Source organism: Crocodylus siamensis, chromosome 14, assembly GCF_052110815.1.
Source record: "Crocodylus siamensis isolate JL-2025a chromosome 14, ASM5211081v1, whole genome shotgun sequence".
Lineage (NCBI taxonomy): Eukaryota > Metazoa > Chordata > Crocodylia > Crocodylidae > Crocodylus > Crocodylus siamensis.
This window is the reverse complement of record NC_143408.1, coordinates 11,536,105-11,546,777: the sequence shown is the minus strand read 5'-3', so window position 1 is coordinate 11,546,777 and position 10,673 is coordinate 11,536,105. Positions and strand designations below refer to the sequence as shown.

The 10,673-nt window shown below is 50.5% G+C and overlaps 1 protein-coding gene across 1 annotated transcript in view; it reads left to right on the top strand.

The window, feature by feature from the left end:
• The first annotated feature begins 4,009 nt into the window (after positions 1 to 4,009).
• Positions 4,010 to 10,673, top strand: part of LONP1 (lon peptidase 1, mitochondrial) — a 73,206-nt gene continuing 66,542 nt past the window's right edge. Inside the window, exon 1 of the mRNA XM_090027263.1 lies at positions 4,010 to 5,674. Coding sequence (XP_089883389.1) covers positions 5,288 to 5,674 — 387 coding nt within the window. The 5' untranslated portion in view covers positions 4,010 to 5,287. The remainder of the gene's footprint in view (positions 5,675 to 10,673) is intronic.

Genomic DNA, 10,673 nt, shown 5'->3' with positions numbered 1-10,673 from the left:
GTGTGCTAGGGCTGAGGGTCTCAGCTAGAGAAAAAGGGCCATAGGTGGAAAGGCTGAAGCCTGAATAAGGGATTAAGGCCTGAGGGGCTGAGTTTATTGGGTGGGCCAAGAGGCCTCATGAAATTATGACTGAATGACACCTGTGAGGCATAGGCATGGCTATGGAGGAGGCTGGAGGCCATGCTATATAAACCGCTATATAGGCTACTGAGGCATGGGACCCTAGGCTGCTGAGTTAGCTAGTGATAAAAAGGAAGGATGAGCTGCACTTGGAACTGTGCTAGAGGTCCATAGCACCAAATCCACGTCTCTCACCCAGGGACCTTACAGGCAACTTCCAGCAACATTCAGGTTTCATGAAGGCATGGCAGACAAGTGACAAAGAGAAATCCCTAGGTTTGTGGAGGATGCAGAGTCGGCTTGCCACAAGGGTGTATACTTAAGCCCCTTCTGAGCTGGGCCTTTTATACTGGGCCACCCAAAAATGCAGGCAGCAAGTCTTTCACTGGTGACATGGCCAAAGTGACCAGTGATCAGCGTGTTGTGTCCAAGTCTGAGCCTCTTGAAACAGGGTGCCTTTCTGGAACACAGATACACAGCCCTGGTGATAAAGGATACCCTGTTCAAGTCTAAAATCCTGGTTGGGGTGAGGCCCTAAATTCAGCAAAGTGGGTGCAACTCTAGGCAAAATGGGATCTCTGAGAGTGGACTGGAAGAACTCCAATAACTCATATTGCATGCAACGTTCAGTGGGTCCAGGATCATGGATAGTTTCTGTGGGGTGTCCTTTATGTATTCTCCTTTCCTGAACAGGGAGTAAGCCTTGTTATTCCAAGTCCTAGATCTGCAGGTAATTAGACATTTGAACCTAGAAAAGAACAAAGATCAGCAGGCCTGTCACTGGTTGAGACCTCTTGTCAAGCAGAGAAACTCCAGGTTCTTTTGGTTAGTCAGGATCTGTACTGGGTATCAGGCTCTCTCCAAATGAGGGCACCATTCTGCAACAGCCTCCTAGATGACTAACAGTTCATTGTCCAAAATGTCATAGTTAACCTCAGCAGGGGTCATCTTCCAGGAGGCACACAGGTGCAATGTTTTCCTGAGGCCCCCAACACTGGGGAAAGAACTGTTCCAATCACAAAATTGGAAGCATTGCCTCCATTATGAAAAGAGGTGTGCCAAAACTGGCATGGAGCTTCAGGCAACTACTACGGGTTGAGATGCTAAGGACCATTGGAATAAGACCCCAATCTTTAGATACAAGGTAGCAGCACCCATAATGATGGAGAAATTCTGGATGAATCTGTGCCAGAAGTTCTCAAAGCCCAGGAACTGTTGGACTTCCCCCACATCTCTTGGAGAGGTTCAGACTAGCACAGCTGCTATCTTGTGGGGCCTCCAGACTGATGATATAGCCCAAGCATTCCATAGTGGGACTATCAAACTTGCACTTCTTTAATTTTGCAAAAAGGTGGAGCCATTATACATCAGGGCAAATGTGCTGGTTATGCTGTTCCTGGGACTCATTAAAATAAGGATATTGTGCACATACCCTAGACTTATTCATGGTACTATATCCCAAAAGATGTTATCGAAGTGCTAGAAAATGGCAAGTGTTGGAAAGGTCAAAGGGCATATTCAGAGAGACCACTGGTTAGAGCATGGCGCTAAAAGCACCAGGGTTGCAGGTTTGATCCCCAGTTAGACTAGATAATCTCTTGAGGTCCCTGCTAGCCTTACTTCTCTATGAAACCGTATCAAGTACTGAAGGGCATCTTTCACTCTTCCCCTACATGGATATGAATCAAGTTGTGTGACCCCCTCATGAACATGCAAATTGTCTCAGCCTTTCCAAGTTTATGAATACGGGGAAATGGATAGTGGTTCCAAATAGTGACCCTATTCAGGGCTCAGTAGTTCTATACACAGGCATAAGGAACCATTCTTCATTGTCACTAAGAGGACAGCAGGACCAGCTGGGAAAGTAGATGGTAGGATAAACTCCTTAGTCAAGGGTTCTATAAGGTGATTTCTTAAGATTCTTGGCTCTAGTTCACACAGGAAATACAGGTGAAAAAACAGAACCAGCTGGGGTGGTGCAGGCACCTACCCTGGAGATCTTCAAAAGGAGACTGGACGCACACAATGCTGGGGTTATTTGACTCCAGCAGTCTTTCCTGACCAGGGCGGGGGGCTGGACCCCATGATCTCACAAGGTCCCTTCCGGCTCTAAACTTCTGTGAATCACAGCTGTAGCTCAGTGGAGCAGTCATATGGCCTGTGGGTTAGTAGAATATCCGCATTTTTCTTATTGAAGACTTCAGCAAAATCCCAGTATTTACTGGGGAGTGTGGCAATTCTGGGGTCATTTTGCCCTGGTGTGTTCAGGGCTTACCACTTAAGAGGTCAGGGGCTGGGCTTCAGATGCCCCTGAGTTTCTGGGCATACACAGCTTCCCCAGGGAGGATGCTGGTGCAGGCCATGTAATGGCTTTGCTAGTAGGAGACAGGTTCTTCAGCAATACAGGTAACCCCCGCTTAGTGCTCTTAATTGGTTCCTGAAAAACTGAGTGTTAAGTGAAATGTGTATTAAGTGAAACCAAAAGTATCTGACGACCCAACATGGAGACCACAGTTGTTTTTAATGACCCAAAATGGCGACCGTGAGCATTATAATGAAACTTGCTGAGCGCTAAGTGAAATTGGGTATCAAATTATAAATGAGTGTGTAGTTCAAGCTGAGATGGACTGTCAGTGGATCTTGGATGTGGAACGTAAGTCAGGAGACCTCCAACGCCATAGGGGCATGTGCAGATATGTCATGGTCACTCTGCAAGGAAACTTGGTGGGAAGAAGTTTTGAGGATAATTGGGCCCTGAAGTGAGCAGCAAATAGTCAACTAATTCTATCACCACTGGGTTATGTCAGCATCATATGGGAATATGACATGCCCTGGTGAAGCCCTGGTCCATAAAATTGTCTGAGGTGCCAGAGTCCTCCAGGGTACCTTGCTGTACCTCACACATGACCAGATGGGAGAGATGCAGCATTGTCAGGAATGGTGAAGGGTAGTGGCTGTTAGGCCTGTGTAAGTAGGCAGCTATTCGATCCGGCTTCGGATCTGGCCGCTTCAGATGCCAGCGATCCGATCCGGAGCTCCGGACCGGGTTTCCACTTCGATCCAGCCAAAGCAGCTCCAAAGTTTCAGAGCTGCCTCAGAGATCCAGCCATAGGGTATAATGGGGAATCAATGAAATATCTGTAACTTTGTTGCTTTTTGTTTGAGTTGGATGAAACTGGCCGAGGTGGTAGCCGCTGCTGAGAGCATGAAGCCTGCCAAGTTTCAAAAAGATCAGTGCAGGGGTTCTGGGGCAACTGCACACCAAATTCTTGAAAGCAAAACTCATGTCACATGTATGTGTTATACCAACAGGGGGTGAAAACTGCAGGGGTGATAGCCCCTGGTGAGGCCACGAAGTCTGCCAAGTTTCAAGGTGATAGGTGCAAGGTTTTGGAGGGAACTGCTCCCCAAATTATTGAAAGCAAAATTCATGTCACGCATATGCGGTACACCACAGGGGGGTCAAAACTGCAGGGGTAGTGGCCCCTGCTGAGGCCGTAAAGCCTACCAAGTTTCAAGGAGGTTAGTGCAGGGTTTTGGAGGGAACTGCACCTCAAGCTGTGGACCTTTTACAGGTTTCTTTTGAGATGCATATTTAGCCTTTTGTCTTCTTTAGCTTCTAGGTCAACTCAAATGCATATGTAGTTTCCTTGCCTTTACTGGCTCACTGGCCCAGCTTTTCCTTTGACTCTCTTAGTTTGGAAATACACGTGATGAGTTTTTCAGGACTCCGCAAACAATTTTAACCTTTACTTTTATTACTTTATGGCATGAGTCTGGTATTGGGTACAAGCACACCACTGTCTTAATGCCTAATGGGTTGCAAGCCATTAGCGGAGTTTGATTTTTTTTTCTTTTTTGTGGCAGTCTTGTTACCACAATCCAGTCCTGCCCCAGCCGTTGTCTTGTACACCATCCAAGCTTTCAGTTTTCAGATGCAGCAGTGGCCTACGCTGGCTCTTGAGGGAAAGGCATCACGATGGTAGAGATGTTGAGGGGGGTGTACACCACCCAGCTTGGGCCCAACTAGGCTATTGTTTCCTAATGGTGGGTCTTTCCCAGGAAAGGATAAGCAATTGTGAAGTGGCCTGGGTTGCTGCAGTACAAACATAGACCCCCGGATCACCTTCTGCCCTTCTCTGCCTTGAACAAGAGAGACTGCCTGGTTAACTTGCATTTGCTTCTGGGGAAGTTTATTCAAGGAGAGCAAGGAAGTAGTGTTCACGGGTCAGTGTCACCCTCTTAGGGTCCTTGCCCAGGAGTAAGTTTGGGAGCACGGGCAGCAGATTCATGAACACCCAGAATCTTTTTGGTTCACTACCAAACACTGAGGTAGGTAGGAGCACTTGGAGCAGGGATTACAGCTGCTACCAGCAGCTCTGGCTTCAGCTTGAGGATGGCATGTCCATGTGGGGCCCACCTTTTTGGCAGCTGTGCCACAAATTAGCCTCCCATCCTCTGCAAATGCTTCACAGCTTCGTGCACGACTGCGAAGTGCCCTAACCCGCCACAGGTAACGCACAGGGACAACTGCTGCAATGATCTAAACTGTTATTGTAACTTTATCGTACTTGAGCTCCATTTCCCACTTTAAGAGACTGAAGTGCACATCCAGCATTCGGAAAGGGTACAAGGCATGACCAAGTCAACCTGAACCCTGGGTTAACCAAGGTTTTTACCAGTAGATAGAAAACAAATCATTAGGGGTCACGAGTCAGGGCTGTGGTGCAGGGTGGGGAGAGGCTGCGTTGCGTTGCGGTGTCACAAGCAGCAGGCTGCGGGTCAGGACCGGGCTCGGGATCACCGATGGGCTGACGCGCAGCTGCCGGCCCGTGGCTGGTGCTCCGGAGCGCAGCGGGAGGGCCGCGGACGCACCGCCCGCACGACAGCGAGGCGAGGGCTGTCCCGTGCCCGCCACGGACGAGCGGGGCCCTGCGGGACACGGGGCGGGCGGCCGCCGGGGCGGAGCAGGAAACAACGCAGCGCACCCGCAGCTTGGCCCGCCCCCAGCAACCCTGGCCCTCACGCGTCTGCTCTCACGCTTCAGGCCGCGGTGGGACGGAACCGCCGGTTCTGCGCCTGCGCGCCCGGCGCCCGCACGCGGCGGGCGTCATTCGCGTGCGCCGCCTCGTGGGGTGGAAGTACGTGTTCACGGCGCGCGGGCAGAATGGCGGCGTCGCGCTGCCTGTCCGTGTGGCGGTGCTGGCGGCCGGGGTTGCGCGGGGTCCTTCCCTCGCTCGGGGCGGCGCGGCGGCGGGTCTACGCGGCGTGTTCCTCCGCGTCCCCGTGGGCGCCGAGCCCTCCGCGTTCCTCTCCCCTCGTCGCCTCGAGCCTCGGCCCCCGGCCGTACGTGCGGGGCCTCAGCAGCCTGGGCGGCGGCGACGGGCTGGAGGGCGGCGGGGCCGAGGATGGGGCCGCGGGGGGCGACGGCGGCGGGGCGGGGCCGGTCATGACCGCGCTCACCCCGCTGCTCATCCCCGAGCACTTCCCCAACGTGCCGCTCATCGCCGTGACCCGGAACCCGGTCTTCCCGCGCTTCATCAAGATCATTGAGGTAACGGCTCCACGTAGCCCCTTCCCTCCGCGCCTCCCGGCCGGGCTCTTCTCCCCCCTCCGCCAGGGCCGGCCTGTGCCGTCAGTTGCTGAGACATCTCTGTACCGCGGCGCTAAAACTCCTGTTTAACCCTTGTCACGGGAGGTCCTCCCCGCAGCCACCTCGGTTCCTGCTTCATCGGGGTAACCCCCCACCCTCCCCCAGTGCCTTCTGCATTTGCCCGCAGGAGAGCCTGGTGCTCCTCTTCCCACGGGCTCAGCTCCACTGCCATCTTCATCTGAGATTTGGGACCAACAAGTCTCTCATACAGAGGTGGGAACAGAGGCACTTCCGCTGCTGCTTTACATGATTGCTCCTCTGGGCATGGAGATCACTTACCATAGATTTGTTTGTTTCTTGGATCTGAGTTAGTCTCTTGTTTCATGCAGTGCAGAGTAGGAAACTCTTTGCTGGCCTGATAGGAAGGAATGTGTTAAGCAGGGAAAGCAAGATGGCTCGCAACTTGCAGAAAGCTGGCTTGGTTAGTATTAAACACATTTTTGTGCCACTCCCCCATCCCATTATGCCCTTGCGTTGGTGTGCTTCTTTCCACCTATTGCAGTATACGTTAAGCCTGGATCTGTACACAGATTAGGTACAGGTATAGCCATCAGTTATGTTCCCCAAATGTCCTCCTTGGAAAAACACTTAAACAGTATGACCGTAATATAAAAGACAGAGTAGAGATGCACCTTATTGATTAACTCAAGGATGTGTAATTTTCATGTTCAAGAGTGAAGGGAGGGAGATAGTGCTGAGATTGGAAGACATTTGCCTAACTAATAAATCTATAGAGATATAGGGGTCAAAAAAGCTATGATCCTGTGGCTTTGTTACTTGTTTATATCTCATCACAATGTCCAGTCTGCAGCCGGTCCAGCCCCTCCCACTGGGAAGAGCCTGGCTCAGCCTCTGGCCCCAGCCCACCCTCACCCCATGCACAGATTCAAGGTACACATGCCCCCCATGCCTCCCCTGGGTTGCAAGATGCAGCAGGAGTCGCACCTCTCTGCAGCCCCCCGGATGAGCCACAGCTCCATCCTGCACCCCACACTCCCTGACTGTGCAGCGCCTGCCCCAGCCCTCCCTCCTGCCTTCCCTCACTGTGGGAGCCCCTGACCCTGCCCTTGCGAGCCTTTGACTTGACTTGGTAACACCATTTGATTTAATTATTAGATCAGAGGACTAAGACCTGGGATTCTTGGGTTCACTTTTAGCTCTGTCACTAACTTTACAAGGGACCTTGAATAAATCACTTCACTTGTTTATGCTTTGTTTTCCTCATTTGTAAATGGAAATGATCATTATCTTTGTTATTGGGTGGAGAAATGAGGTAAATAGTGTACAGTGCTCTGAGATTTTAAAAGAAAGCAAAAATCCTTACTTATTCAAATGCAAGATAAAGGTTTACTCTAATGCAGGCTTGGCTTTTTCCTCCAATGAGCATGGGGGACAATTGATTAAATGCAGTCCCTTACAGAACTCTTTCTTCATGCAGAGACCCATGAAAAACTACTACCTCAGCAACCACCCAGAACTCTCCGTCTCTCCTGTCGGTTCCCTTTGTTGATTTAGTGAAACAAGTGTATCCATTCCTTTTCTTCCGTTTTCCTGCCTATTCTTCTCTGATCTATTCCCTGTCCTGACCAATGTAGTATTTCAGTTCATGTAGCCCCAGCTAGCTTTCCATGAAAGCCAACCCTTGAAGAAAACAAAGACTTATTTCTTTCCATAAACTGGTTTTAAAACATGTTAATAAAGTCTTTAATAACATTTTGTCTGAGCTATTTGGTATGAGTCATAGAGTCATAGGCACTAGGGCTGGAAGGCACCTTAGAATATCATTAAGTCCAGCCCCCTGCTCCAGGGGCAGGAAGTCAGCAGCGGTCATAGGATCCTAGCAAGATAAACATCCAAATGTCTCTTATCATAGAATCAATGAGTCAGAAGGGATCTAGACAGGTCATCTAGTCTGACCCCCTGCCATGGGCAAGAAGGAGCACTGGGGGAGGCAGTGGTCATAAGACCCCAGCCAGGCACCTGTCCAGTCTCCTCTTGAAGATTTCCGGGGAAGGTGAGAGCACCACCTCTCTGGGAAGCCTATTCTAGGCTCTGGCCACCCTTACAGTGACGTAGTTTTTCCTAATAGCTAACCTAAACCTATCCTTCCTCAGCTTGTGGCCATTGTTCCTAGTGACTCCAAGGGGGGCCCTGGTGAACAGACGTTCCCCAAGTCCCTGCTGGTGGCCCCTGATAAGGTTGTAGGCAGCCACAAGATCCACCTTCAGTCTCCTCTTGCAGAGACTGAAGAGATTCAGGTCCCTCAGCCTCTCCACATAGGGCTGGCCACGGAGGCCCTCAACCATACGAGTGGCCCTCCTCTGGACCCTCTCCAGGTTCTCCACATCCTTCTTAAAGGCATTCAAAGTAGCTGCTTGAACCACCTCCGGTGGCAGTCTATTCCAAACCTTGGGGGCTCAGACAGTAAAGAAGTTCTTCCTTATGTCCAGCCTGAAACGGTCCGGGAGGAGTTTGTGACCATTCGACCTTGTCATCCCTTGGGGTGGTCTTCTGAACAGACGCTCCCCCAGATCCTCGTGAGCACCCCTAATAAACTTATAGGTGGCCAGATTACCCCTGAGCCTGTGCTTTTCCAGGCTGATGAGAGCTATGGGACTCTGCCTCTCATCATAAGGTCTGTTTTCCCGACCTCTGATCGTGTGTGTGGCTCTCCTTTGGACTCTCAAGCTTCTTCACATCCTTTTTGAATTGTGGAGCCCAAAACTGGACACAGTTCTCCAGCTGTGGCCTCACCAAGGCTGAGTGCAAGGGGAGAATGAAGTCCTGTGCCCACTTTACCCCCGAGTTTGGTGTTGGCGGTGAACTTGGCCAGTCCACTTCTGACACCAATGTCTACATCATTAATGAAGATGTTAAATAGTATAGGCCCTAGGACAGAGTCTTGAGGGACCCCACTGGTCACAGGGCACCATGACAATTGACTTCCATCAACCACCACCCTCTGGGTCCTACGGCGGAGCCAATTCCCTAGCCAATGGATTGTGGTGAGGCCAAGGCCACAGTTAGCCAATTCTGCCAGGAGGTGATCATGGGATACCACATTCAAGGCTATTTTAAAGTCAAGATATATGACATCTATCTCTTCCCCCTTGTCCAGGTGATAGGTCACCTGGTCGTAAAAGGAAATGAGACTGGTCAAGCAAGACCTACTCACAACAAACCTATGCTGGCTATCCCCCAGGATGTTGCCAGTGGCCAGTCTGTTAAGGATGGTCTCTTTGATAAAGTTTTTCAAGATCTGCCCCAGGACAGAGGTCAGGCTGGTGGGCTTGTAGTTTTCCGGATCCACTTTCCTCCCTTTCTTGAAGACAGGCATCACGTTGGTCTTCCAGTCTTCAGGCACTTCACCTAAGCGCCAGGAGTTCTCGAAGATCCATGCCAGGGGCTGAGCTGTGATGCTAACCAGCTCCTTGAGTACCCTGGGGTGTGAACTGTCAGGGCTGGCTGACTTGAATGTATCCAGCCTCAAGGTGTTTCTTTACAAAGTCAGCATTGATGGAGGGTAAGGTATCTCCCTCACCCAGTCCTCCCTGTCCTGTAATAGGTAGGGATGTCCCATGGGACTGGTGAAAAACTGATGCAAAGTACCCATTTAGGAAGTCCATATAGTACCATCTCCCATGCTAACAAGAGGTTTATTTTGGTGACACCTCAGAAAGCGGTGGACCCTTTCTCTCATCCCCTTTGCATACGTACACTCCCAAAACACATATCAACATTTCTTTTTCGCTGCACCTCTTGCATGGGCACCTAGATGATCTCATCAAGCTCTGTCTGTGTTGCACTTCTTTCACCTGCAAGATATTTCTTACAGCCATCCATGCTAGGTAAGCATGGTTCATAGATTTCTAGGGTTGGAAGAGACCTTGTAGATCATCAAGTCTGACCCCCTGCTCTAGGCAGGAAAGAGCGCTTGTCTAATCTCTTGATTACCCCCAAGGTAGGGGAAAGCATCACCTCCCTTGGAAACTGATTCCATATTTTGGCAACCCTCACTGTAAAGAATTTCTTCCTGATGTCCAATCTAAATCTATGCTCCTTCAGTTTGTGCACATTATTTCTAGTAACCCCCAGAGGCACCCTGGTAAACAAAGTATCCCCTATTCCCTGCTGACTTCCCCTGCCCCTCGATGAGTTTGTAGACAGCCAGAAGATCACCTCTCAGCCTTCTCATGCAGAGGCTGAAGAGATTCAGGTTCCTCAGTCTGTCTTAATAGGACCTTACCAGCAGGCTCTCAACTATATGAGTAGCCCCCCTCTGAACCCTCTGTGTTATCCACATCCCTCTTGAAGTGTGGTGCCCAAAACTGGACACAGTACTCCAGCTGTGGCCTCACCAGTGCCACATAGAGGGGAAGTATCACCTCCGTAGACCTGCTCATGATCCACATACTAATGCAAGAAAGAGTGCAGTTAACTTTACTTATTACCTCTTCACATTGGCAACTCATGTTCATTTTTGCTTTGACTATGACTCTGAGATCCATTTCTACTGCCGTGGTACTTGGCGTGATACTTCCCAGTCTTTCTCCCCAGGTACAGCACCTTGCACTTATCCTTGTTAAATTGCATCCTATTCTGATATGCCCACTTCCCCAGTCTATCCAGATATGCCTGAATTCGCTCCCTGCCCTCCAGTATATTTCATAGTTTCATAGTTGGCAGGGTCGGAAGGGACCTGAGCAGATCATCAAGTCTGACCCCCTGCCATGGCAGGAAAGAGTACTGGGGTCAAAGGACCCCGGCAAGTTGTTCATCCAGCCTCCTTTTAAAGATCCCCAGGGTAGGAGCCAGCACCACTTCTCTTGGAAGTTGGTTCCAGATCCTAGCCACCCTGACAGTGAAGTAGCGCCTCCTGATATCTAGCCTGAATCTACTC